Source organism: Teleopsis dalmanni, chromosome 1, assembly GCF_002237135.1.
Source record: "Teleopsis dalmanni isolate 2A chromosome 1, ASM223713v2, whole genome shotgun sequence".
In the NCBI taxonomy this organism is placed as follows: Eukaryota; Metazoa; Arthropoda; class Insecta; order Diptera; family Diopsidae; genus Teleopsis; species Teleopsis dalmanni.
The window spans coordinates 206,503,413-206,530,206 of record NC_051846.1 but is presented as its reverse complement, the minus strand read 5'-3'; the positions used below and the strand labels follow the sequence as shown (position 1 = coordinate 206,530,206).

Sequence of the window (26,794 nt, the reverse complement as noted above, 5' to 3'; positions counted from 1 at the left end):
GTGAATGGAGATCAATTAAACTTAATTTTTACTCCGTTTTTAATACTATTAGCTGACCATTGAATGTTTTTTATTATAATGTATCTATTCGACCTGTATATTCTCTGGATTAAGTCTTCAATAACTATTAATTGTTTGTTAACCTCAAACAATGGTTTCGTTAAGAGAGAGTTGACTCGGATGGAAAAGTGATTAAAAAAGCAAGGTTTATGTTCGACAAAAAAAAACATTAATAATGTTAGCCAATGTTCAAAGCGGTTAAGGCACTTAGAAGAAGGGGCTTTGAAAGGTCTCGACAAATCGATTTCATATTTGCAAAACAGTGGAATGATTATAATACAGTTCATAATAAAATAAACTAATAAGTGGTATTGGCAGAGATGCCTATTTTGATAGGCTTGTCTGTCGTTCTATAAAAATGGTATAATAATTTGGAAGATTTTTATAAACTCAAATAATATATTCCTTTTGCGGATGAATGAAATCGTGGCTTTATTAATGAATAGAGCCGATTTTAACTTAAATTAAATTATTTTTGTATATTGAGAAAAAGCTTTTGTGGACCTACTGTTTTATATTGTTATTTCCTAGAATATTAATTAAGAATAAACAAAATAATTAGCTACTAATTTCCTTATATAATATTTATTGTTTATGTTTTTTTTTTGTTTTCAATATTAATAAAATATTATTAAAATAAAAAAAATTATCTTGTGAGATTTCAAAATATCTCAAAGAGCAATGAAATCAAAATTCTTAAACGAAACCTTGATCTTTTCGAGTTTATTTTTTATATTATTTTTATTTTTATATTATAAAAACCGACTATAAATACAAACACTTAAGACATTATTTAAGAACGTAGATTAGATTTCATTAGTTATATCAGGAACTCTCCTATCAAGTTTTATTAAGAATTTGCATTTCTTTTACTATTATTTCTTTATTTTTATCAAATTTTTCGATAGGTTATCAGGCAATAATAATTAAACTGATTTATTCGTAATTAAACGCAAAAACATTAATTAATGTTAAATTATGTGGAACACATAAAAATCTTAATATAACATCTTGTGTACGTGAGATCTGCCAAAAATGGCTCTTCAATAAAATGAGGTCCCTAAACTGAACACAGAAAATTTCTTACAAAACCCCAAAAGTAATTTATAAAGCTAATAATAGAGTTTTAATATTATTTTTTTATTTCAAAATTATTTAACAAAAGATAAAACTTCTTAAGTTTTGAAGGATATATACTTTCAATATTAACGGCACTTGTGCTTTTTCACAAAACTGATGGCCGCTATGAAATGTACTTTCGGGTCGGAAGGAACCTCTTTATGGTGCCCAAGAAAAAGTTCTGCAAGTTTTTGCAAATATTTTGCTTACAGCTTTTACATTTCCATAATATGAATAAACATTTTATTTTCATTGAAAAATTTTTTCATTAATATTTTATGTAAATAAATTATTAATTACAATTCCATCGATTATAACTCACACGACTCAATATTGTGAACATTAACACATGGCAAATAATCACCTTCAAACAGCAACGCTCAACATTTTTGGATAAAAGAAGGACAGTTCAAAATAAAGGTTTCAACTTGTCACACAAGTGCTGCAGAAGTGAAGAATTTTCAGGATAGAGTGAGTGATGGAGACCATTTCAACTAAAGAACCTGATCTGGATAAAGCTGGATTTAGATTACTAACATTGGATAATCCGGTATTCTGTTGCTACTTGTTCTGGACAAGCATATTGATTTTGAAAATGCTAATGATGTCCATATTGACTGCTATGCAACGTATAGGCACGAAGGTAATATATAGGTCGACTAGCATTAAGAGATAAGGTTCATAATTTTTTATATTTTTATAATATACGATTCGAAAACTCTGCTCATACACTATGTGTGATTATTAAATCTTGATTCGATATAATTACCATAATAATATAGTTCCATAAATAGCCGAGTTTACTTTCCATAGCTGTAGTGCGGATTAAAATTAATATTTTTATTATAAATGACATGTTGATAATAAATTGGAGTAGAACCTAGTCTATTTGTGTACTTTTTCATAATGCACCACTTTTTTACCAAATATTCTTAAGAGGTCCTTTTCTGTAGACTCCTTTCGGGCACTTAAAGAGGTAGGAGCACTCTGTGTACAAACTAAGTGTATTGGAGACACTATGTCAGACAGTACCTAATGGCGTCAAACTGGAAGACATTAGCACTCAATTGGGGTATGTGGAAAGATTTGTAGAATCCCCAGTTAAAGACCGTACACGAGTTGTATTACCAAAGATGATAAATTCATATTATTGTACATTTAATATGAGCTTCAAGGTAACTTTAGTAAAACCATTGTTTAATTTGTATAAATGTAAAATCTTCCAACTTCTTTTTAATTAAAATAAGGTTAGAGTGAAGATTGTATTTATAACTTTATTAAATTCTTATCGAAACATTATATATATCGAAACAATATTTATAAAATATAAATCTCAAATAGATAAATTTTTCATTAAATATATTTTTCCAATTCCCACTACATTTTTATTTCAGACCTTCGCTAATCCAGAAGATTTAAAAATGCGTACAACGGATGAGGTAAAATTTAATGACCCAAACGTGGAACGTGTAAGGCGGTGAGTTCATTTTCTATTTATACATATATAACACAAATTATCACCCCCTAATTATCGACCCCACATTTAAAACTAATAGCTAACAATTTAATTTATAAATTTATTTTTAGTTCAAATATGTAATGACTTCAAGTAGAGTAGTTAGATAGCGAGATAGAGAGGGATAGATAAATAGAACTATTTTGTGTAGTTGATTAAAAATTGTTTTGAGGTCAACAAAAAAAAAACAATTACAATTTTAATTCAGACCTTAATCAAAACGTTATATAAATATTATACTCGTACGTAGTATAATATTTCCTGATGTAGTTTTAGTTCCCTATATATATATATATATAGGTATATAATTGGTGGGTAGTTTTGAACTGTGTTTGACAGTGCTATTTGTTAGTATACGTCAGTGATTTCATTTCAGTAAAAACGTTTATCTTTTGTAGCCTTGTATTAGGTTAGATATATTACTCTCTTAATTACTCTTACTCCTATTGGGCAAGAAGTAGTGTTCGCGAGAACAACCGGAATATCTAAGACAAGCGACAAGAACAAAAAGGTGTATTTGGGGAGACAACTGAGTTTTCTAATACAAAAAATTAAGAAGAATATTTTAGGCACATCCGATTTTCTAATACAATTGTCAAGAACACACAGAAACTGATATTTTAAGAAACAACCAAATTACGGAATAGAAAGGGCAAGAACAGTGAGGCTTGATTTATGATAATATATGCCGCGCTTATTCCTTTTTTAAAACCATAAAAGGATTCGGTTTGTCTATTTCAACAGAAGTTAGACTTGCAATTAGACACATCCACAGTTTTTAAGTGGATGTTAAAAATTTTTTGGAATGACTAAAACTGAACTCTATATCACACAATTACACTAGATTTTAGACAATCCTCAGGGACCTCAAGATTGATCCGATCAAAAAATAGTTAAAGGATAGAGCCCTTAGATTATTTACTATTATAAAACTGACAGGCTTACCAACACCGCGTTATCGAATCTCAGAAGGGTTGCATACTCCTCGGGGACGTATGCAGATCTGAGGTCAATTATTGCTTAATCTGATGAAGTGATAAACAATAATCCAGTCAAGGCGTAGAGAGAGGTTAAAAGAAACCTCGCAGTTAATAGAGAGTAAAAGTACTCAAGTGCACTGACTCAATTAGCCTTAACATAATAATAATTTATAAAATTAATTTATTTTGAATTAGGTATTTGAAAAGATTCTGAACAATATTTTGAATCATTTTTTTGAGGGTTAAGATTTGGCTACACCACTAGAATTCGCCAGTAATTATTCAGATATGTATTTTTATGTATATCAACTATTTTAGTTGTTTTTTTTATTTTCTCCAAAATTGTGATATCAATGACTATAACAAGATAATTTAAGTATCGATAATATCACTTAATATTATATCGCTTACTTATTCCTAATCATTCTCCTGATATATTCCACTGTGAATTCCCAATTAATGTCGTTTTTAATTACACTGCATTATGTTTGTATTACTATTGTTTTTGCAGTGCACATCGGAATGATATGGAGAACATTTTACCGCTCTTGATCATGACCTTGATCTATATAGCAACAGGTCCGAATGCAACACTGGCACGTATTTTATTTCGCATTGCAGCCGTCTCACGTATTGTGCATACGCTGGTCTACGCTTTTCGACCCGTGCCACAGCCGACACGCGCCATCACTTTCTTTACTACCTTCTTCATCACGGCTTACATGGCTTTCTATGTTTCCATACGCACTATAACTTACATCTAAGTTCGCGCTTGGGTGACGCTTAGAACAAAACGGCCAGACCGTAACCCAAGCATGGTGAAGTGTGTTTTATTCGTTGTTATTATAAACTTATGCCATAATAGAAGCACAAAACAAAAACTTAATAAAAGTGAAAACACAAAATAAACAAATATTTTAAATATTCTATTTTTATTTACCGAGGAACTCGTATCTCTACGATTAAATGCGATTTAATTACGCCGTCAAACCAGTTATGGCTAGTCGCTTGCCTCTATTGGCATCTTGCCATTTGCTATTCGCCAAAATCAAGATTGGCTTTGGCTAGTTGAGTAGTTTGAGTTTTTGAGAATTCTGTCGAAAATCTAGAAGCCAGTGTAGTTTTAGACTCGAAGGTGTATTGTAATATATTTCTCTGTTTCTGTTTTGGTTCAGCTATTTTCACTTTTAAATTGCAACATAATGAGCTCAGCTTCAAGTGTCCAACCAACGTCAGTGGTGCCACCACAAATGTCAACGATCAGTGCCATTGATAAGGCAATGAATTTGTTGACCCTTGATAATCCAGTTTTCTGCTGTTTTCTTTTTTGGACCAGCATTTTGGTGATAAAAATGCTTCTGATGTCATTACTGACTGCACTGCAACGTTTCAGAAATAAGGTGAGTTAGTATTTTATTTCTAATACATAGCATATATAGCATGCATAAAATATGTATTATATATAATTGCTATGATTTATATGTATTCATAAAATCAATAAATTTTTTAACATTTTTCCTGAACTTCCGATCTTATATAGCTAAAAAGTTGTAAACTTATAGCTTTTATATTCGAAGAAAATGTTGCCAAGTAACGACATAAACATATTTTATATGCTGTTAAAGTCCATGTAAAACACTGTTAGCTGTTAGGGAAGTCTATTGGATTCTCACTTCCCTAAGAATAGTAAAACTACAACTTGAGTTATTAGCGGCAATGTTCGTCTATAGCAAGTAGCTACGGAATGTTGATCATATCACTTCTGAAACCCTTAAATTCACTTCTTCGACATTAGTTCCTTATAATGTCCTATATGTACTTCAAATATATTGTTGGATATTGTCATTATTACAAAGGATTAGAATAAATAAATAAAAATGAAGTGAGAACGTTCAAACGAAAATAATTGTTATAGAGTCAAATTTTTATTTCCAATTATTATTTTTGCATTATTTGAGTTTTGCCTCATATCCATATATTTAGAATATTTAAATAACTGTTCAGAGAGATCAATGATTGGCAACTTCGACTTGTCTTATATACCTTATTCCTTAAGCAATTGAAGTTATTGTGCAAACCTTCCCTTCAAACAATCAGATTGTCTTATTAACCTTACTATCTAACGACGGTCAGGTGGTTGTACAAACCTTACTCCTAAGCCAGTTAAACTATTTGTGGGTTTAATAGCAGTTTATATTTATTTATATTTCATTTTATAATATTTTGAATTAATATGCAAGGCCATTTACTTACTTACTTATTTGGCCATAACCACCCGTTACCGAGTTTTGGTCTTAAGCAGCATATCTTTCCCGACGCTTCTGTTGCGTGTGTGTCTTCGACAGTCTCAAACATCAAGTCCAGTTAGTGCCCCTTAATTTAATTATTTCACAAGAGACCCGGTCTACCTCTACGCGTTCTTCCTCTAACTACTGTTTCAAATACCTTTTGACATCTTCATTCAATCTCACGACAGAACAAAGCCAAAAAAACCGTTGAATGTTAGTTAGTTAGTTGTGGTGGAGGGACGAACGAGTCCTCCTCAATTAGCTAAAAAAGTCGTTTTGAATCCACAAAATCTCGTAATGTGGATAGTAGAGAGAAGGTCAAGCTAGAACCAACCGTTGTATGTTAATTCGTTGAAATAATATGCAATCAATATTAAGAAAGGTGTGTCACACCTATTTTGTTAGTGCCGGCACATACTTATTGAAGGATTAATATTCTAACTTCTTGAACTGTATAAACTCCACTTATGCAAGTTCTTAGGTCATATTAAAACTTAGTAGCTGTTTTTCAAACTACAATGGATACATAGGGATCTTCCAATTATAGTAATGTATAATAGCTTTATGAAGTCACCGTTATAAACAAACCTTACCTATTATTTTTATTTAATATATTCAATTCATATCGAACCTTTGTGGTATATATACACAACTTGGAATATTTATAAATATGTTTTCATTTTTTTATGTAGATAGTAGTGTGGAAAAAAATATTAAGAAATAAATAAATTGAAAATAAAATAAAATTTTTAAATTCTAACTATTTAATTAAAAGCTTAACATAATAAAATAATATTGAAAGTCTATAATTTTACTTTTTGCCTAAATTTAAACATTTGTTTATAAGTTATCGAACAATTACAGATTTTGGGTCTATTTCCTGAAAACTTTTTAAGAAAGGTAAATTGGCAAATTTTGAACTTCTACTATTCTTTTTCTATTCTACTACAATCATTCTTTTATTGTCATATAAAATTAAATAACAAAAAATTTAATACAAAATAACTTTTTAAATTTACTACGACTTTTTTTTCGTAGGTCTTTCCCAATCAAGAAGATTTGTTCTTCAAGAACATAGAGGTGGAATTTAATGATCCACATGTGGAACGTGTTCGCAGGTAAAATCAATAAAATTTACTACACTATTAAAAATATCGTAAATATCTTATCTTAGATCTTAAATATATTTTAATTCTAAAATAACATAGTAATATAATAAATTGACTTTTCTTATTTTAGAGCTCATCGCAACGATATGGAAAATATTTTACCCTACTTCACTATGGCGATCATTTATATTTGCACAAATCCAAATCCAAGTATCGCATGTAACTTATTCCGTGTGGTCGCTGTAGCCCGTATTTTGCACACTTTGGTCTATGCCTTCTACCCAGTACCGCAGCCATCGCGTGTAATCGCTTTTGGAGTAGCGTTTGCCATAACGATTTATATGGCATGCGATGTAGCATTGCAGACACTTAAATATATATAAAAAACTATATATTAAATATATAGTTAATTTTAATTATTTGTAAATAATTAGTGATTAATAATGGTGTACCTGGTTTATCTTCTCTATTCGGTGTGAGAATTGGTCAATAAAATTATTTTGAAAAGATTCTATTGTGTTTATATTTCAGGTCTATAAAAAGTATCACAGTAATCCCCCCTATAACGTGGTAGATTGGTTCCGTGTTTTAGGAAAACACGTTATAGAGGTATTCCCGTATACACACGTGCGAAGGTACGCTAAGCTAATTATGTACTGTAAAAGTCCCCGCGTTATTTGGGGGAATGCAATCGCATAATATGAAAACGCGTTATTGGGGGCCGCGTTATTGGGGGCCGCGTTATAGGGTGATTACTGTGTTTAGAATTTATGCCTTAATAAGCTATTCAACTTAATTTAATTTTTTATTATAATAACATTCTTATTATATTATAGAAGTTCGCATATATCGAGTTATAAGGTATTGTAATATAATTATACAATTATAATCTAAATGTCCACTTCATCCCAATTCTTAGTGTGATGAATTTAGATATATCGAGCCTTGAAAGATGTCTATTGTAGTTCATTTCAAAATAAATGCTAAACGGCTGACAATAAATGAAGCAGGAATTAAAATTAAAATTAAATTAATTTATATATTCTTGTTTTAATTTATTTTATGTTAAACATATTAAATAAATAATTTATAGAAGTTCTAACTTGGTAATTACGATTAAAATTTATTTGAGAACAGTTCAGTTTATTATCCATACAAACGCACGACGACATCTCCATTAATTTGCGTTTCACTTAACATCCTGGAAAGTAAAACACATCTTGTTTCTTCTGCATGTTTTAAGTAACAAATATTTTTGGTAATTTTATAGAAAAAATGATTAAATGTTGTTATTTTAGATATTAAAGCCTTGATCTCGCATACACTGCTTATGTGCTTCAATGAGCGATGAGCAGTTTGGTTCACCGTGTTCCAAAATACTGAAATAATTTATTGGTCAGTTCATTTTTTTACTATTAATTTATTAAATGCAATAACATTCACCACTGATCACGCGCTCGTTTAGTTTCAGGACAAGCACAGCAAGCCTTACATTTTGGCTTGGTTTCACCACTGGCCGCCGAGACAGCTGCGGCTTGCGACACCTCTTTTACTGGAGCATTACCCATTATTAATGTTTTGTGCAGGAAATCTTAGTTTTAAGTTGTGAAATTACAATTTTCTTTTTAACAAATAAGTAATAATTATTTTTATAGCACTTTTTTAAAAATAATTTTCGTATTAATATACTGTCACTTGATTTATTTACATAACAATTTCAATGACATTTAATTTCGTAAAACAAATGCTCGTGCAAAATATGCATTCAAGTTCAACTTTTTTTTCGGTAAGCAAAGCAGCTGACTGAGAACACTATAAAGAACTAATCTCAATAAAGTACAGTACGCTAAAAAAAATTATTTGTTATGATAGAATATTGTACAACAGTGATTATGCATGCATATAGCGTTAATGGTTTTTTAACAGTATTTTCAAAATATTCGCTTTTGAGAAGCAGCAACTTTATAATAAAGTAAAAATCTAAATAATATAGTCTACAACAACAACAATAATGCACTTACCAACATTAAATCACTTTTCTTAAATGCAACTCTGTATTTGAATGAAGATTCTATGTTGTTCTGTACAAAAGAAATTTAAATAAAAGTCTATGGTGTCGTTAAGTAATGCCAACAAAGTTTTAAAAAATAAAAAATATAATAATAACTATTAAACTTATTTAACTTAATTATTAATTTTTGCATAATAGTGAGTTTAAAACTGAGCAAAGAATCTCATTAATGGAGTTTAGATGAAGCTAAAAAAATGGTTAATTACATTATTATTAAACTTATTATTAAAATTATTAAACTTTTTGAAAACAATTTTTAGAATCCCACATCTCAAGCTTATTATGAACATCTAGCTGAAGTCACTGGTATAAATTTATATTGGCAACAAATAAAAAATAAAATAAGTTACTTGAAGAATACTTATTTTAAGGCTAAAAGTTGTCGCCAGTTCTTAATTTCTATTTCTATTTGCATCAATCCTGAAGATAGGCTAGTTTAAACTTAATTCAAAATTTATTGAAACGAATTTTAATTGTATTTATATGCTTAGAAAAACTCCATCCATAAGATGTGTTCACTTTTTGAAAAGCCTCATAAAATTTTTGGGCAAAATGAAGGAGATGAATCTTTAATCAACCAATCATCTCTCAAAGTGAAAAAGGAAATAGATATACCACAATCATCCGAACCATTGATTTAAATACCAGTAAAACCAATCGTAATGGTAGAATCAAAAATAACGCAGACTTTAATGTCACCACCACCAACAATAGTAGATGATGATTTAATAACATCAAAGCTAGTGGCTAATGAACCCACAACATGTGTTTACAATTAGAGTTTTAAAAATTGAAGTTAAAATGAGAAGAAACAAAACTTAAATGACTTGGAATTAAAGAAACTAGATATTGCACAAAAAGAGCGCGTAGCCACGATTGAAATTGATGATACAAATGACTAAGACTTTTATGTAATATCTTATAGCTACATACGCAGAAATAATTTTTAATAAATAAGACTTGACATGTCTGTGATGTTTTTATTAAATAGTATTAAAAAAAATAGTTATGTACTGTTGTAACAGGATTATACATTTGAATTTATTTATTATTTATGTACTTTAACAAAGAATTGTTCCTTTTTTACATAAACAACATAACATTTTAAACGTTATTATTAAATGTTATCATTATATTGTTATTAAAATGGCTTATTTTATCAAAATTTGTTTCTTAAATGATTTTAAGAGCGTTCACGTTTCCATTGCATCTTTACTTCCACTTGGCAACATTATCTCCGTATCTTCCATGGTTGCAGTTTCCATCGATGTCTGTGCTTTTAGGCGTTGCAGAAAGTTCTGTGATATCAAATCGAGTTTTAAATGTTGTACATTGATTGCACTCCCATCCCAATCTAGTAGAGTTTTGTATTTAATTGGATCGCAGAGATTAATCATTTCTAGATAAGTTATAAAGATAAATAAATATTTAGTATCAAAATTATTACGAATTGTGTAATTAATTACCCATGCCACCGCTTTTAAACTCATTCATTTCCTTTTCCAATGTGATTCTTATAACATTTTCCCGCGCTATATGTTGATTGGAACGATTTTTGCTAATTGACTGTTTCAGTTTAATCTGCTCCAATTCTTCATCGAATCGTTTCAAATACAGCAAGACAAGTTCTTCAAATTCAACCGGCGACAAGGGTTCCTTGCGTTCCAGGTCGATGTGTTCAAGGAACCAATTTAACTTCTCGCCAGTCAAATTACTTTTTATTGCATGGCCCAGGCGACTTTTGTGTTTATTGTTTTGTCTGCGTGCTTTTTTGCTAAGTGCCTTGGTTTTGCGACTGTTCGGATGTTTGCATTTTTCCAATTCCTTACGTAAATTTGTCTGTAATTAAATATAATATTAATAATAATGAAAAAAATACTAAAAATTTACCATTTAAATTTTAAGCAAATTAGTAGTATTTATTGGCTCGTCAAATCTTTCAATATTATTTATTCACTTTATTATTTCATAATTTATTTATTTTAGTATATTTCAGTTACTATTAAATATTGAATAACACTATTTACCATCTTTTGTTAATAAAATATTTTTACTCAAGCGCGTGCTATTAATAACAAAACAATAATAAGTACTTGGGAACAGTTCAGTTGCCGATTACTAAAAAATACAATACATGCAGAAGACACTTGGTGTGAAACTCTGCTTTAGTTAATTTGCGTTAACTAAAGTAAAATCTGATCTACATTACTAATTGGACTAATAAATGAATTTGCCACTACACAATTTTAATTTAGCATGGCAAGTTCATGTTAAAATTATAAATGTGTGCCACATATAAAGTTAAATATGTTAATATTTTACACTTTAGCAAACTAGCATGCTCCGCGGTATTTTAAATTTGATCAGTAAATCAGCTGTTACCAGTTTATTTACACGTAATTTTTTGGAGATGGTTTAAACAGTTTCAGCGAGCTTTATTCTTATCATAAAGAATGTTTCCATTGCAACCTTTCTATGTAGCCATTAAACGATTTAGCATTTTTGCAACAGATTTAGCATGATAAATAAAAAAAGTATAAAGTGCCAATAAATTGGAAATTTCACCAGAGTAAACTATAAACAATAATTTTTATATATAATTTATAACTATAATTTGAAATTTTGATAAAATTTAATACTTTTGTAAGAGTTTTGTTCGTTTCTAATAAGTAGTCATTTATAGATTTCAAAAAAAAAAATTACCAAGCAATTGGAATGCTATATTACTTTTAATTGTCAATCTACATCATCAGATTTGACAAAGACAATATAAAATAGATAGTTATTATTCAAAAGTGAGTAAATCAGCCGAAAGAATTCTATATTCATAATTGTACACAGCATTACACACTTTGAAAACGGAAGTGCGAAGCCGTCCACGGACTCGATAAACGAGTGGGATTAGTCACATATGCAATACTAAATCCACATATTATTCATGGGAAGAGCTGTTAGTAAATGCTACTCGTTTCACTGCAATCCAAATCATGGCAATCATTGATTCGAGTTCTCAAAAAAACAAAGAGAAAATAAGAACATCAATCGAAAAAATTGCAAACAAAAACGAATTAGCAAATGAATATGTAATTTCTTTTCTTGCTCGATTTTATTTATTAATTGAAAACAGAAAACTTCATTGATTTATTTATTATTTACTTGCTGAATTGTATATAAAGACAAGTGAACACGGCGGTAAATCAAACTGGAAAGCAAATAAAAAATAGTGTTTTTTTTCTTTTTCTTGATTTGCTGTTTACTAAATTCTTAAAGTCAAAGTGTAAACACTTAAACCTATTTGTGGTTAAACTTCTTGACTCACGTAAATGTAAGCATATGATTAGGTAGAAATTTCTTTTATTCGTATTGTACAGTAAGAACAGTAAGATCTGAGTGTTAAATATAAGATTAAGAAGTTCAGATTAATAGCAATAATAATATATGAAATCATAAAAGGATTAAAATAAATGCAAATTTGGTAAGCAAACTTTTATTTTTATAGCTTAAATTAGAATTGTAACTAAGAAAATATGATAATTGATTATTTTTTTCTCTCAAACGCTTGCTATATTGTTGACAACAACTATCGTATAAGATATTGTAGAATCGATGCCTCTGGTGCCATCTATAAATGATGCAAGCGATGAAATGATCGGAGGACATTACATTTGTGGTTGATTTTAACGTAAGTTAAGAACATTGAAAGCAATAACATATTTGTCGTTCATTTGACTTTGAGAAACATCATTATATATAATTTGTGTAGACAATTATTCAATTCATGACTTTTATAAACTTAACATCTCTTTTCAGTCACGCAATCGGTCAGTGCTGATGTATAAGAGCCAACAACACCAACAAAAATAAACAACAACATAAAAATTAAGCAGAATTATTTTATATAACGAATTATTTTGTAGGGTAAAAAGAACACATGTAGACCGGCTATATGTCTCTGAGGCTACACTATTCTAGATTTCTGCAAAAATTTTAATTCAGTTGCTAGCAGATTCTCAATTTTGTCGGGCACGTTGTTTTGTAAGCGCGGCAGCACCGTCTTTTTTTTGTTTTTCCTTATATATTATTAAATAATTTCGGTTTATAACCAAATAAGAATTGTAATTGTTAATTTAATTTTAAAGTTTTATATTCTAAATGGCTTCTTACATATTAAGAAACGGGACTACATCTCTACTTAAAAAATACTGCCCACGTCAACTAAGTGGCCTCAAAAATGTAATAAAACCATAAAAGTTTTTTAAAACATAAATCTTTATTTCAAAATAAATAAAATAATAAAAATATGTATTAATTTTGTATAAAAACAATATTTTAAACAATTATATTAATAAAATATGGAAGGCATTCTTAATAAAGAAAAATTAATTACATAACCTTTCAATTAATTGACATTTGTCTGATCAGAACACTTGTAGTTGCGAAAATAAGAACAAAACAAAATAGAAACCGAACGTGTGCTCTCTTCAGAAAGTAATGAAGTGTTTTGTTTTCATAACAAATAACATATGATTTTTATGATATAAACAAAACAATTTCGGTGTTTTAAAAAATTGTAATAATGAAGGGTTTATAAGATTTTTAAACTATTTTTTATCAGTTTAATATAATTTTAAAAACATGAAAATTATAAAATTTTTATGAAACGATTTTGACAGTATCTGCCATTCGCTATGGTCATTCGCACTGCAATGGCACTAAATTATGTAAATTGATCCGCATAATATTAGACGTAATTTTTATTTCAGAGTAGCAAAAAAATGCAACTTACAAAACAAAACATGTAAAGCAACAAGAATGCTCTTTAAATCTTCAGAGTTAGATTTTACTCATAAACAATTTTATGTCTTAAGTTTCAGTGCAGCCAAATTCAAACATCATTGTGAATCAATTAACATTTAATTTACTAATAAATTTAAATATATACATGTATATAAATATATAAGATAAAAATACTTGCCATTGCCCTTCTAATATTTGTTTTGTTTTCTTATATTTAAATTATATTCTTGAATTGTTAAAAAAGAATTTAACATATTTTAAAAGTGATGCCAATTCGTTTCAACCAGTCTTAATATTGTTTTTTTACAACTCTGAAAGCAAAAACTGCGACTGTTAAGTTGATTTCTTTTATGATAAATTTTATTTATTTAAATATTATTTTATTTATTTCATTTATTTAAGATAAATTTGTAATTTATACTTAAATTTAATGAAAAGGAAAAGTAATGATTTTTTAAATAATACTGAATGCGTCTAATTTATATCTTCCATGTATTTATGTAGTCTATTAATATTTTATGTAGTATTAACTACTAGTAGTTAAGCGCGAATACTATCATACCATATGAGAATTTTAAATAAAAAAAACCTTTGCCGTTGTTTGAACTAAATAATAAAAACGCCATGAGAATTATAAATATATTATTTAAAATATATACCATATATGTTAATGAAAAAACCAAACGATAAGTAATTTAAAAGCTTATACAAAAATTACGTATAAATTTCAATATCCTTATAAAATTTCATAAATTTTCAAATTTATTTTGTTTTCCTTATTTTTTTAGACATATACAAAACAATTCCGTGGCTTGCATTTAACTCCGTGCTTAGAAAAAATTGTATCCTTTAATTTAAGTGATATTGGCGAAGGTATACGTGAGGTTACTGTTAAGGAATGGTAAGTTTTAATGTTAGGATTTTTATAACGTAATAAAAATCATTATTTATGTATATTGTTACTTAGGTTCGTTAAAGTTGGAGATACTGTTGAGCAATTCGAAAATCTTTGTGAGGTACAATCGGATAAGGCTTCCGTTACAATAACAAGTCGGTATGATGGAAAAATCTTAAAACTCCATCATAAAATAGATGAGATTGCATTAGTGGGGAAACCGCTATTAGATTTTGAAGTGGAAGAGGAAGATGACGACAGTTCGAGTTCCGAAAGTTCAGATTCGGAATCCGAAGCTGATAAGGACAATAAGAATTTAAGTAGTGGTACCGATTCAAGCAGTAAGGTTGATTCTGAAAATATTGGACGACAGATTACATTGGCAACGCCTGCTGTGCGACGAATAGCAACAGAAAATAAAGTTGATTTATCTAAAGTGCCACCAACTGGCAAAAATGGACGTGTCCTTAAAGGTGATGTACTGGAATTTTTAGGCCAAGTGCCACCTGGCACCAATATACCACATCCCACCATTGCAGCAAAAGCTGCAACAACAGCAACTGCTTCAACCTCAAAGTCAATCGCAGCAGCTCCAGTAGCAGCAGATCGTGTTGAACCAATCAAAGGTGTACGTAAAGCTATGTTGAAATCCATGTCGGAATCACTAGTAAGTTTTTTAATTTTTGTGAATTGTATGAAAAAATGTCACAACTAATTTTTATTTTACAGAAAATACCACACTTTGCTTATAGCGATGAAATAGACATGACAAAATTGATCGATTTCCGTAATCAGTTAAAGGATGTGGCTAAAGAAAATGGCATCTCGAAACTAACATTTATGCCATTCTTTATAAAAGCCGCGTCGGTTTCTTTGACCAAATTTCCCATTCTAAATAGTTCTCTGAATTTGGAAAACGAAACTTTGATCTATAAAGGTGCACACAACATAAGTGTGGCTATTGATACACCACAAGGCTTGGTCGTTCCAAATATAAAAAACTGTCAAAACAAAAATATTATGGAAATCGCTGCTGATCTTAACGCATTGGTTGAGAGGGGACGTACAGGTTCCTTGTCACCACAAGACTTTGCTGATGGTACATTCTCTTTATCGAATATTGGCATTGTAAGTTTTAATAAAAAATATATAAATTATTTATAAATAATTAATTACTTTTTTAAGATTGGTGGTACCTACACACACCCTTGCATAATGGCGCCACAAGTATCTATAGGAGCCATGGGACGCACCAAGGTAAATAATATCCTTTGAAATTCAAGTTCATGCAGAATTATTCCAACGATTTTAATAATTGCAGGTTGTGCCGCGCTTTAATGAAAACGATCAAATAGTCAAGGCTTATGTTATGAGCGTTAGCTGGTCGGCTGATCATCGTGTTATTGATGGAGTAACCATGGCAAGCTTTTCAAATATGTGGAAAAAGTATCTGGAGAATCCTGCTATGTTTTTATTGAATTGAGATTATAGCTGATAAGCAGAAAATCTGATTTCTTAAGAATATCGTCTTCGTAAAAGTCTGCTCTGTTGCATTTATTTACTTTTAATTGAGAATTGTTGTAATTATAGTTTAAAAAATTTATGTGGATTATATTTGTGTAATATAATTATGTTGATAGATATATGTATATCGCTGTAACTGTGCATTTATTGGGATCTTGGTTTGAGATCAACTAATTTTAATAAGCCATTAATATTTTTGTTTATATTATATATATACCTCTTGTTGTGACATATCTTATTTAGAAACTCTACAGTGATAGTTTTCATATTAACTCTTATATAAAAACTTGTGGTATAAAATACTATAAAAATTTAAATAAAATCAAGTTGAAGAAGTATAATTAGTAGTATAAATTATAGTATAACAGCAAAGTTATGATATATATGAGTACATATATGGGATATGATTTTGTTGGTGATTCTGAAAAATGGAGATTTGTTTAGAGGCCTGAATTTAAGAATATTACAATATCCACAGAATATCGTTCGAGTCACTTTTCAATATTCAACTATATCTACGCTTTTTCTACAACAAATAATCCTTTAACTTTTTGGTGGACCGAATGTTTCAGCTTGCTAATCTTCTCAGAATTAGTGGGGCGCCTATTCTAAAAAATGGAACACTACGCTATGGAAGAAATTATACGCTTAAAGCTTAGTTCTAACATTTATTTCTTACGAAAAATTGTGCTAAAACTCCAAATAAAAACCTTATTATTGTTATTAACATATGTTGAGGCTAGTTGAGTCAGTGCACTTGAGCACTTTTATTCTCTGTTAACTGTGAGGTTTCTTCATAACCCCTTTGTACGCCTTGACTGGATTATTGTTTATCACTTCATCAGACTAAGCAATAATAGACCTTAAATCTGCGAACCCCCCGACGAGCCTGTAACCATTCTGAGATTCGATAACGAGGTATTGGTAAGTCTGTCCGTTTTCGCAAATAATTTCAGGACTCTATCCTTTATGTATTTTTTGATCGGATTAATCTTGAGGTCCCTAAGGATGTCATTCGTCCTTATGTACCATGGTACCTTGAAAAGTCTTCTCAGAGCCTTTGTGCAATTTCTAGCTGTCAAATACTAGTGATTGAGGCTTTGCTGAACGCTACACACACCTATATAGAAGTGACGGTCGAATTATTTGGTTATATATCAGCTTCCTGTTTTTAGTATTAAGATTTTCATTTTTGAATAGCGGTTGGAAATGATGAAAAATTTTGGCACAGCTAATTCTTTTCAGTTGAACATGTTTAAGCCATGTGAATCGTTTGTACACTGTGATGTCTAGATATTTAATGCTATCCTACCAGTTTATTACCATATCTCCCACTCTAAATCTCGACGGGTTTCATAAAATTTGGACATTGTTGAAAATTTTTTCTATAAGGAAATTTAATTAATTTCAAGTGGAAAGTAGATAGTGTGTGAGATAATCATATTGTTTTCGGTCCCATTTTTGACAAAATTTGAACAATTTTTTATTTAGACTGAATAAATAAGTTAATGTCTGACTTAACATATATGTTTTAAATAAAATATTTAATTAGGATGGTTTAAAACTTTTAGTTATCTTAAAAGGACATCAATTCAAAAGTTAACATTCTACTTAACCGATCATTCGATCATTAAAGTCAATATTATTTGTATTAGCGGTTATACACTGTTTCGTTTTAATAACTTTTTGTTCAAGATTTCTCACTCTTCCAATAACGAAAGCTCAGTGAAAATATTCAACACACGACAAATTGTTCCGAGACTTGCGCATTAATCGAGAATGCACGTGTTCCCTTTAAATACAACAAGAATTGTTTGTCAACAAACACTTGTGAAGAAGCCGGATCAAAACATAGGCTTGCGCATTTAGTGCACACAAACTTCAACAAGTGTGGGAAATATTCCAGTTCCAGGAATTTTGAAATATACTCAACACAGCAAGAAGCTTTCACCAAAATCCTAGCAGCTTTAAGCTACGAAAATTTTCATGGACTTTGCCAAGCAGAAACTTGAATCTTTATCAGTTGCAGTACAGACTTGGAAGTGTTAAGAGGTGTCCACGGAAGTACACGATTTAGAAAATTAATTTTATATACATATGTACATAAATATATAGTATATCTGCAACAATAATTAAGAAACTGGATACATTTGAATAATTTTTTATTAATTGCTTTAACTAAAGTTGTTAAGTTGAAACCAATGTGACTTTTAATTAATTAATTAATTATTTTTTCTACCAAGAAAACAAAAAAAATTTTTTTTATAATGGAAATGTGCGGAATTGAAACAATTTTAAAAGCAATAAATTGGTAAGTAGTGTTTTGTTATTTTATTATATGTAGAGATACACACATATAAACATATTTTATAAAATATTTTTTATATTCTTAAATTGTAAATGAAATTTATAAATTAATTATGAAAAGGTCTACATTTTGAATAATTTCAAGCTAACAAGTATTTTTCAAGTGTAAAAATTCTTCTGTCAATGCGAAAAAATGTGTAAAAAATAACACAAACGGACATATTTATTTATGTATTGTATTTTGACAAAATGACATGTACGCTAAGTAGAATTGTGAAAATTGTGTGTGTATACTGGGGATAGATTTTTCGTCTGTTTTAACGATTTTTCCAGTGACCTTGTTGCGTACGTACGCGCGAGTCTCATTTGAAATAACATTGCATCCTGTTGTTGTTGGTTGTTGGTTTTTGTTCGTTTTTGTTGGTTTTTGTTTTATTGATGTGTTGTTGTTGTTGCTACACTAACTTGCCATTGTTGTAGCGTTTGTTGTTATCACAGTACACTCGTCGTATAGTAGTAGTAGAGTATGTACTTGTACTCATTGTTGTTGTGTACGGAGTTAAGAGCATGCAGGGTTGGTTTTGTCTTGTGGCTTTTCTTTTTAAAAATAGCAACGCGTCGCATTTGGCAGCAGTAAGTACAATTTTGTTGCTTTTTATGTTTTTATGGCTTACACTCTTTCCTCGTCAAATCATTCGCACTTATCAGACTAGCGGGTGGCTTTGTTAGGTGTTATTAGGTGCTGCGCGAACAGAACAGAGGAAAGCAAGTCTTAATTCATAAAAATTGTTATTATTATTCCTACTAAAATGTTGCCATTGTTGTAAAATATTTTACATTTTTTCTTTTGATATTTTTATTTATGTTTTTGATGTTTCTTATTTTGTTTTATACTCTCTTTTAAGCTATGAAAAATGCTTGTAGTTTTATTTAATGGTTTGGCTCAACTTCAATTAAAAATTTGTTAGGAATTTTTTCTTGGTGCTTTAGTTTTATATTCCAACCCACAGATATAAACATTGTGTTTAATGTGAGTTTGAAACTTGCAGATAATATAATAAAATATTAAAATAAATTTTACGTTATACATAATTCTTAATTTTTAATTAAATTGCTTTGTGGCGCTGCGTTCCTTTGAGACGGAATTAATATTTATTAGTTTAAAACCCACTGCAGAGCAACCAAACGAAGGACATTTGTTTTCATTGCAACCTTTAGTTAAAACTCTGGGTAGTGCGGGCGCTTATTCCGCTTAGAGAGGAATTCCCTAATTGTTGGAAATGTAGCTTAAAACGTAACCAGTACATTTAAAGCTATTTAATGAAGAAATATAAATGTTATTAATTTGTTTACTGAATGGAAAATTTATGTATATGTTAAATAGTATATAAAATGATTTAATTCAAGGCTTCCAGTGTAACACTACCACAATCGAGTGAACACTGCAAGGCTTACTGCAGTTCTTTCTGTTTATTCGTGAAGAGAAACCCACGCAGAGAACTGTGCATCATTCATAATCCTCATTGCAGAAGTTGTGTAAATCTGCAGGAAAAAAAACCATTAAAAACTTTCTCCATTGAGATATTTCTTTGACAGCTCCTCAGCCTGTTTATCGATAAAGACGAAAGACCTATTAAATTATCTTAATTCGACAGGATGTATTTAGTCTGAGTTCTTCTATCTTAGAGGTTTCTGCGAGAAATATGGTGGCAAAATGGCAAAAAATCGCTAAGTGAGGTACATAGAAAGTTATCTGAACAACCACAAGAGTATATTTATTATATATAAGTAACCATCCCTAATTAGTTTTGTCGTGGTTGTGGATGTAAAGAGGTGTAGAAATCCGCATTTCATCTACTTTGTCAATGCCTATTTTTGACCATTAGAAGATTGAAAATGCTTGGGATGTCATTTATGATCGATCGGACAGATCTGTTAATCTTGAAATTTAAAATTTGAGTCAAGTTTATAGACTTTTCAGGTTAATTCACTTTTAATTGAAAGGAAGAAACGTGTCTTTCATTGGTTATCATTCTTTTAGCTAACCACTGCGGCCCTCTTGAGGTACTTCTTCATGGTAATCCATGGTAACACAATAGAAAAAAAGCCGCTACTCCAAACTAGTGTAACCTCCACTAATAGATCAAAAGACATCTTGCTTTTCAAATGAAGGTTAGAAGGCATTTAATTAAATAATATCAGACAAGATGTGAAGAAGTGAAGTTTTGAGAAAGTATTCTTTTTCTGATACATATTGAAGCCGGACTTTTATTTTACTTATTTTATTTAGAAGTCATCTTGATATTGCGAAGGAATTTCTGGTTAAAATGACTCGTCAAGTAAACTATCAGCAACCTCTGTATCATTGAAAACTACAAGTTTTAATTCTTCACACACGTAGCAGAGTCCTTCAGTTTTTTATCTAATTAATTGATTACAGACCTAGTCGTGAGCCTATAATAGTGTCGAGATTCACAGAACTGCATGGCTGAACCAGTTCTTGCAATGTTATCTGTCGATTTATTGTCATCAATTCTAATGAGACCAGGTATATATTACAACACTTTTATTATAAGATCAATGTCTATTTTTAGTGCTTATAATTGAATATATAAAGCATTATATAATGATGAAGTTAAGATGGTTTTGATATTCCTAAATCATCAGTCTAATATAAATAGATTAATTACTCGAGTTTATTTAAGGCAGCTCATTTTAAGAAGATACTTTAAATCATAACAATCTGCATATCTTTCAACTGAATCCTCATCTGAATAACTGGTTCTATTAAAGTTTGCAATAATTATGGCTAACAAAGTAATTTAGTACCCTGTCGAGCATAGCATTCCTTTAGACTTCTTTATTTAACATGATTTCGTTACAATGGATTCATATCTGGCAAGTTCGTTCTGGTGCTAAAAATGTCTAGTATCCAAAATACTTTAGTATTTACTTTTTGTGAAATATTCTGCAGTATAAAGTGTGATTAATCGACTATACATACCTTATTCACAGGAGAGCTAGTAAAAATATTTCTAAAGATATCTATAGTTGGTAGTCTCTGATAGATTACAACCTATTTTATCTGACTCGTTAGTTCACTTACTATCTAAGCAATGAATAGCTAGTATTTATAGTAACTCAGTAGTAGATAAATCACCATGGAAAACTTAGTGATGACCTTTTAAAAACTAATGCATTTAATTATCAGGAGTCTTTCTCTATAAGAGTCTTGATATCGAAACGTACATTTGCTAATCACAATAGGATGCTGACAAATGAAACATTGTGCTGAATGTATGTATATTTAGCCTTTATAAGTTGTAAATAAAAATATTGCTCACTTTCCAAGCTAATACAATAGTGTTTGGGTTTCGTTGAGTAAACTAGTAGTAATTGGAACGCACAAATATAAGATATTATTTAAATCCCAGAATTTTATTGGATGTAAAATTAATCTGCGTAAACATATTTCATTACAGATAACTTTTCAGTTTTTCAATATCAATTTTGGTATTTCCTTTTCTACCAAAATTGATTGACATTTAAACAAACTGTTTTTATTATTTACACACTTACACACAAATTGGAATATTATAAGCTCTTCCTGTACGCATTTCAAAAATAAATAATTTCCTTAAATTGGTTTTAAACCTCCGTCACTTATGTCTCATGTACCAAGTGTCAGAACACCTTTCGCCTCAGCTTCCATAAAATTGAAATATTTAAATGTCACTGTTCGCTTGTAAGTTATCACAGCCAAACAAAAATATACATAAATATTTCTGAAGTGCTTATTCACTGCTCAGAGAACAAAATGTAAATACAGGATATTTTTAAAAAATTTTTGAATTTTGTAAAATAATACGATAAATGTTGTGTAATTTATACATAAAGGAAACGGCACGTGTAGAGCATTTTATCTCTAAATAAATATTTGTAATATTATATTTTCGAGTGTCCTCTAGTTGTCCTTTCTATATTTATGTTCAGATAAGCACCAGATTATCGCATCCATTAATATGCTTTGCCGTATCCTTGACGCATAACATATTATGCATTGCGGTATTCTGTAAAAGCATCTCGTACGGATACTTTTAGCACCAACTGTTGTTGTTGGTGGTACATTCCAACATCTTTTTAGCAGTTATTTTACAATATTTGCATTATGAACGATTTTCATCCTTGCTATGCTAGAATATCATGCTTCGCATATTAATATTCAATGAACATTTTACACATTTCAAATATTTCAACATAAGTAATCCTTGCTTAACTCATAAACTAAAACTGGCGTGCATTTTATCGGAAATTCTTCTATATAATTTATTTTCATTTTTTAATAATCTGCAAAGAAACGACGTTTCTTTTAAGTATAAAACGAAAACAGCACAATGTCCTTAATGTCCTTGTTTAATGCTTTGTTAGTCGGCACGAAGTATTTTTTCTTAGTTTTGCATTCTTCAAATGCATTTGGTGCTGCATTTTATTGGGTTGGCATTCTTTTCTCTGTGGAATTTTTTCTGCACTAAGTTCGATTTGTTGGCATATTGGCGTTTTGGCACATCCTTACATCCTCACATCCTTTAAACTCCTTTCTTCTATTTTAAGATGCAAATGAAAATCATGACTTGATTGTATTTGCACTGTCTTGTATTTTTAATATATTGAACTAGTTTAACAGTTTGTGCATGAAGTAGTCTTTGCCTTCCATTTAATGTATTCTGCTATTCTGTTGTGGAAAAAGAAAAAAACTATTGAAATATTAATGAAGCATCAAATAGAGTGCAACATAAAATGGAATTGACAACTCTAAGAAAAAATGATTTTAAATTTATTACTAGTTAAGTATATTATTTCTGCAATTTTTAAAAGTATTTAAATCATAAATAGAAATATAGAATTTTTTCCTTGATGATTTAGTAAATATTGCAAGCTTTTACCTTAAAAAAAGGCAGTTGTTAGTATATTAGAGGCTATACTGTTTTCCTAATCACTATTTAAAATGTTAGATGAGTAAAGATTAAATATTGTTATATATATTACCAATTGTTAAATAATGATAAAGAGAAAGAAGGTCCCGCCAGTGTAGATTAGATTAGATTTTCATTACTGCAAACAGTCCCTGGAGTTGTAGATCTTCAGATTATTCAGAGTTCCTGACACACCAGATATACTGTAATTGTTAGGTTAGAAAAAGCAGAAACTAAAATGATGTAAAATAATGTTATATATGAAAAAATATTGTTAAAAAGAAAAAAGTTTTAGCTATTGGGTTCTGAGAAGTTAATTTCTTTACACTCAATCGTAACTGCTTTTATATCTGAGCATTAAAGTCACACAGAGAACTCATATCAGCCTACGATTTCAGCTAAATATATTGTAGTTATAGTTTGTTTCTATTTTCTACAATAGAAAAATCTTGCAATTGAAATTAGACCAATACATTATCTACGTACTATATAACAATAATGGTTATTTTCGTTGATTAACTTACTTGTACATACACTTAAATTTTCCAATAAAGCAAACTATTTGGGTGTAACCCCTGCTAAAACCCTCAGTTAGAACCCGCATGACGTGAAAGCAAGCCACAAAAGCAAGGCAGTCATTTTTAGCCCCTTCACACCCAGCTCACGAATAAAATTTACAAATAAGTAGAAATGTGGGAACAATAAAACAGGCAGAAATCACTGCTACTAGATTCTAAAAATTAATTCCAATGGGTGCCTATTGAACTATGGTTCAAGCAGGAATACATGCCATTGAAAAACACGCGAAGGAATACTCATATATTTCTAATAAAATGTAAGGAACTTACAGTTATATATTGTGAGATAGTCAGGCGGTAACTGTAACGATTATCTAAAATATAATTAATAATTGTGTAAAACTTTTTAGTGCAGCGGAGAACATCAATACCATAGTGTTAGAGTTGGTCCCAGGGCATGACAGACATGAAGAAAATCAATTGACTGATTGTCTAACCGAGAAAGTCGCAAATATGCCTTTTCTCCTACGTTCTTTTCTGTTTTAATTAAAAGCCACTTCAATGAAATGAAGAAATGGGAGGAGACCAAAATTGCAAACCACTGGTTTAATGATATAGACCAATAGCAAGCAAAATGAGAACTTACCTCAACGAAAAGATTATCAAATAAGGAATACTTTTACTAAGCTTAAGGACACTGTTCTCTTATTTTACTGGTCACTACAAGCTGTGGTGATGTCTGTCGTTTTTGTGAAATGGAAATCGGATGTTCAAAGATTTCGCTACTCAAGTGGTAATGTTATTCCTTCATAAATATTACGGAACAAAATCATTAAAGCTTGAATGTTTAAGGATCAAGAATCTGGCTTTTAATAATAACAATAACAATATTAATAATAATACTCCTATATAAGTAGTTATTTTCTCATAAATATTTTCATTAATGGAAGTTAGCTAATTTATAGCAAATAGTTTACTTCTTATATCATAATTTATTAGCAGAAGCGAAATTAAGAATTCCTTTTATAAAGTAGTTCTAAATAGTTACTTACTAAGTATGAGAATAAAAATTATGGCGTGATGAGGTACTTCTCGACATTAACAGTTGTTGATTCTGGTCATTTGTAAAAGGTATAGTATAGTAGCGTTTTCAATATTGAGTATATATATTATTATTTATATATACGACTATCAAGTCATTGTCGTATTCTTTGTTTTTCAATATATTTTTAAGTAACAATGTTTTTAGACTTAAGGCATAATACTTACTTCTGTTAAAAAACTTTGAAATTGAATAATAAAGAAGTGTTTATGTATCTATCTGTGTTATCATTTATATGCAAATTGATTTCATTTAAAAGAAAACAATTTTGTTTTGTATTTTTTGTTTTATATAAGAGATATAAATAAATTTGTCACTCCGACACACAGGACCGCAGTTATTAATATTAATAAATAATATTAATTTCATGCAGTTGAATGTCAATTATGAAATATAATCAACACAATTTAAACACCCACAGGCAACTGCTACAAGATACTGACGTCGCTTTTTAATAAAATTCCTGTCACTAATTATATTAACCCAAAGTCAGTTATCACGCCCACATTAAGCTGTATCCTGTTTCCTTACAAATGGAAGATAAAAATCGTGTTCTCATAAATTTTGTCGCATCATCTGTCGCTGCCAATTGATTACGTCGTTGAATAATGTATTGACGTTTTGTTGATTCTGTTTTTGACTCCTGCGTAAGACATTTTCAACTTTTCCATCTTCAACAACAGCCTCCATCTGCAACTTCATTAACATTTTTTTGATTGAAGTTAGCAAGTTGAGTGTAAAATGATTAGCTTATGTCGTCATGGAATTTTTAAAAAAAATCATCCCACATGAAAATTGATTTCACACCCCTGCCCGGATGTTAATCATACTTAATTTATGCATTTAAATATTCCATATTCGAATAACTTCCATTTGTGTATGTTAGTTGACTGTTATCTAGAACGCTTAATTGTGCCGTCATTTTTCCGAATTCCTTGTAATTTGTTTGTGTTAGTGTATCTGTGTGAGTTTGCATTCCATACGCCGCTTATCATAATTAGCAATTGGCTTAGTGAGTTTCATTGCTTTAATTTATGTCTATTTGCTGATATTTATTTGTGCTAGAATAAATTATCTGTAGTTCTGCATAATTTATACGGAAAATGTGGGTGTTTCAGTTACTTTTTGGCGCATTCTACAGGTAATTGCGCTGGGTTCATTGATGGCACATTCCCGATAAGAACGAATTGGTGCGTGTATTGTAACTATTTTATTCGTTTGCTTTGTAATTGAATGAATACTAAAATAAAGTTCACATATGTTTTCATTTTATCTTGACTGAGAAAATACTATTTCATAATTTATGAAATCACAATAAAATGATATACGTAAATTACATTTTTATCGTTAAAATCAAAAAAATTACGCAAAAGTAATATTTTTGTCGTAATAAAAATTTTCATTTAATCACCAAAAAATTATAGTAGATTTGAGTCTTTAAAGTTGAATGAGTTAAGCTTCATTTTACTTGATTACAGTTTAAAGGGAGTGAACGGCGCATCAATTTGAGACCGTTTTAAGATATAATTTAGGAG

At 29.8% G+C, this 26,794-nt stretch overlaps 5 protein-coding genes across 6 annotated transcripts; 3 read left to right on the top strand and 2 right to left on the bottom strand.

The window, feature by feature from the left end:
- The first annotated feature begins 1,619 nt into the window (after positions 1-1,619).
- On the top strand, positions 1,620-4,573 carry LOC119671541 (microsomal glutathione S-transferase 1-like). Its single transcript, XM_038082228.1, has 3 exons — positions 1,620-1,822; positions 2,574-2,656; positions 4,187-4,573. Exons 1-3 carry the CDS (start codon positions 1,658-1,660, stop codon positions 4,437-4,439), a joined length of 501 nt encoding a protein of 166 aa, XP_037938156.1. The 5' UTR covers positions 1,620-1,657; the 3' UTR covers positions 4,440-4,573.
- A 68-nt stretch (positions 4,574-4,641) lies between these two features.
- LOC119671540 (microsomal glutathione S-transferase 1) lies at positions 4,642-7,581 on the top strand. Its single transcript, XM_038082227.1, has 3 exons — positions 4,642-5,075; positions 7,002-7,081; positions 7,203-7,581. The coding sequence occupies exons 1-3, from the start codon at positions 4,878-4,880 to the stop codon at positions 7,453-7,455; spliced, it is 531 nt and encodes a 176-aa protein (XP_037938155.1). The 5' UTR covers positions 4,642-4,877; the 3' UTR covers positions 7,456-7,581.
- Positions 7,582-8,136: 555 nt separating this feature from the next.
- LOC119675044 (cytochrome c oxidase copper chaperone 1-like) lies at positions 8,137-8,856 on the bottom strand. The gene is made up of 2 exons (XM_038086229.1): positions 8,516-8,856; positions 8,137-8,451 (listed from the first exon to the last, which is right to left on the bottom strand). Exons 1-2 carry the CDS (start codon positions 8,638-8,640, stop codon positions 8,367-8,369), a joined length of 210 nt encoding a protein of 69 aa, XP_037942157.1. The 5' UTR covers positions 8,641-8,856; the 3' UTR covers positions 8,137-8,366.
- Positions 8,857-10,208: 1,352 nt separating this feature from the next.
- LOC119675033 (translation machinery-associated protein 16 homolog) lies at positions 10,209-11,209 on the bottom strand. 2 transcript variants are annotated; one of them, XM_038086209.1, is made up of 3 exons: positions 11,171-11,209; positions 10,610-10,982; positions 10,209-10,542 (listed from the first exon to the last, which is right to left on the bottom strand). In XM_038086209.1, the coding sequence occupies exons 1-3, from the start codon at positions 11,171-11,173 to the stop codon at positions 10,337-10,339; spliced, it is 582 nt and encodes a 193-aa protein (XP_037942137.1). In that variant the 5' UTR covers positions 11,174-11,209; the 3' UTR covers positions 10,209-10,336. The 2 variants fall into 2 exon arrangements, with proteins under 2 accessions (XP_037942137.1, XP_037942146.1); XM_038086218.1 differs by lacking the exon at positions 11,171-11,209 and adding an exon at positions 11,034-11,051.
- A 1,876-nt stretch (positions 11,210-13,085) lies between these two features.
- On the top strand, positions 13,086-16,692 carry LOC119671539 (lipoamide acyltransferase component of branched-chain alpha-keto acid dehydrogenase complex, mitochondrial). Its single transcript, XM_038082226.1, has 6 exons — positions 13,086-13,376; positions 14,729-14,841; positions 14,908-15,502; positions 15,565-15,963; positions 16,021-16,092; positions 16,157-16,692. Exons 1-6 carry the CDS (start codon positions 13,296-13,298, stop codon positions 16,316-16,318), a joined length of 1,422 nt encoding a protein of 473 aa, XP_037938154.1. The 5' UTR covers positions 13,086-13,295; the 3' UTR covers positions 16,319-16,692.
- Positions 16,693-26,794: the final 10,102 nt, after the last annotated feature.

What these genes read in the sequence shown, in the direction of transcription:
- LOC119671539 (XM_038082226.1), top strand. Translation starts at nt 13,296, where the DNA reads ATGGCTTCTTACATATTAAGAAACGGGACTACATCTCTACTTAAAAAA. An exon ending in AACTAAGTGGCCTCAAAAAT is followed by an intron (nt 13,377 to 14,728) that starts GTAATAAAACCA and finishes TTATTTTTTTAG; the next exon opens with ACATATACAAAACAATTCCG. An exon ending in GAGCCATGGGACGCACCAAG is followed by an intron (nt 16,093 to 16,156) that starts GTAAATAATATC and finishes TAATAATTGCAG; the next exon opens with GTTGTGCCGCGCTTTAATGA.
- LOC119671540 (XM_038082227.1), top strand. Translation starts at nt 4,878, where the DNA reads ATGAGCTCAGCTTCAAGTGTCCAACCAACGTCAGTGGTGCCACCACAA. An exon ending in TGCAACGTTTCAGAAATAAG is followed by an intron (nt 5,076 to 7,001) that starts GTGAGTTAGTAT and finishes TTTTTTTCGTAG; the next exon opens with GTCTTTCCCAATCAAGAAGA. An exon ending in CATGTGGAACGTGTTCGCAG is followed by an intron (nt 7,082 to 7,202) that starts GTAAAATCAATA and finishes TTCTTATTTTAG; the next exon opens with AGCTCATCGCAACGATATGG.
- LOC119675033 (XM_038086209.1), bottom strand. An exon ending in GTTTAAAAGCGGTGGCATGG is followed by an intron (nt 10,543 to 10,609) that starts GTAATTAATTAC and finishes TAACTTATCTAG; the next exon opens with AAATGATTAATCTCTGCGAT.
- LOC119675044 (XM_038086229.1), bottom strand. Translation starts at nt 8,640, where the DNA reads ATGGGTAATGCTCCAGTAAAAGAGGTGTCGCAAGCCGCAGCTGTCTCG. An exon ending in AAACGAGCGCGTGATCAGTG is followed by an intron (nt 8,452 to 8,515) that starts GTGAATGTTATT and finishes AAATTATTTCAG; the next exon opens with TATTTTGGAACACGGTGAAC.
- LOC119671541 (XM_038082228.1), top strand. Translation starts at nt 1,658, where the DNA reads ATGGAGACCATTTCAACTAAAGAACCTGATCTGGATAAAGCTGGATTT. An exon ending in TGCAACGTATAGGCACGAAG is followed by an intron (nt 1,823 to 2,573) that starts GTAATATATAGG and finishes TTTTTATTTCAG; the next exon opens with ACCTTCGCTAATCCAGAAGA. An exon ending in AACGTGGAACGTGTAAGGCG is followed by an intron (nt 2,657 to 4,186) that starts GTGAGTTCATTT and finishes TTGTTTTTGCAG; the next exon opens with TGCACATCGGAATGATATGG.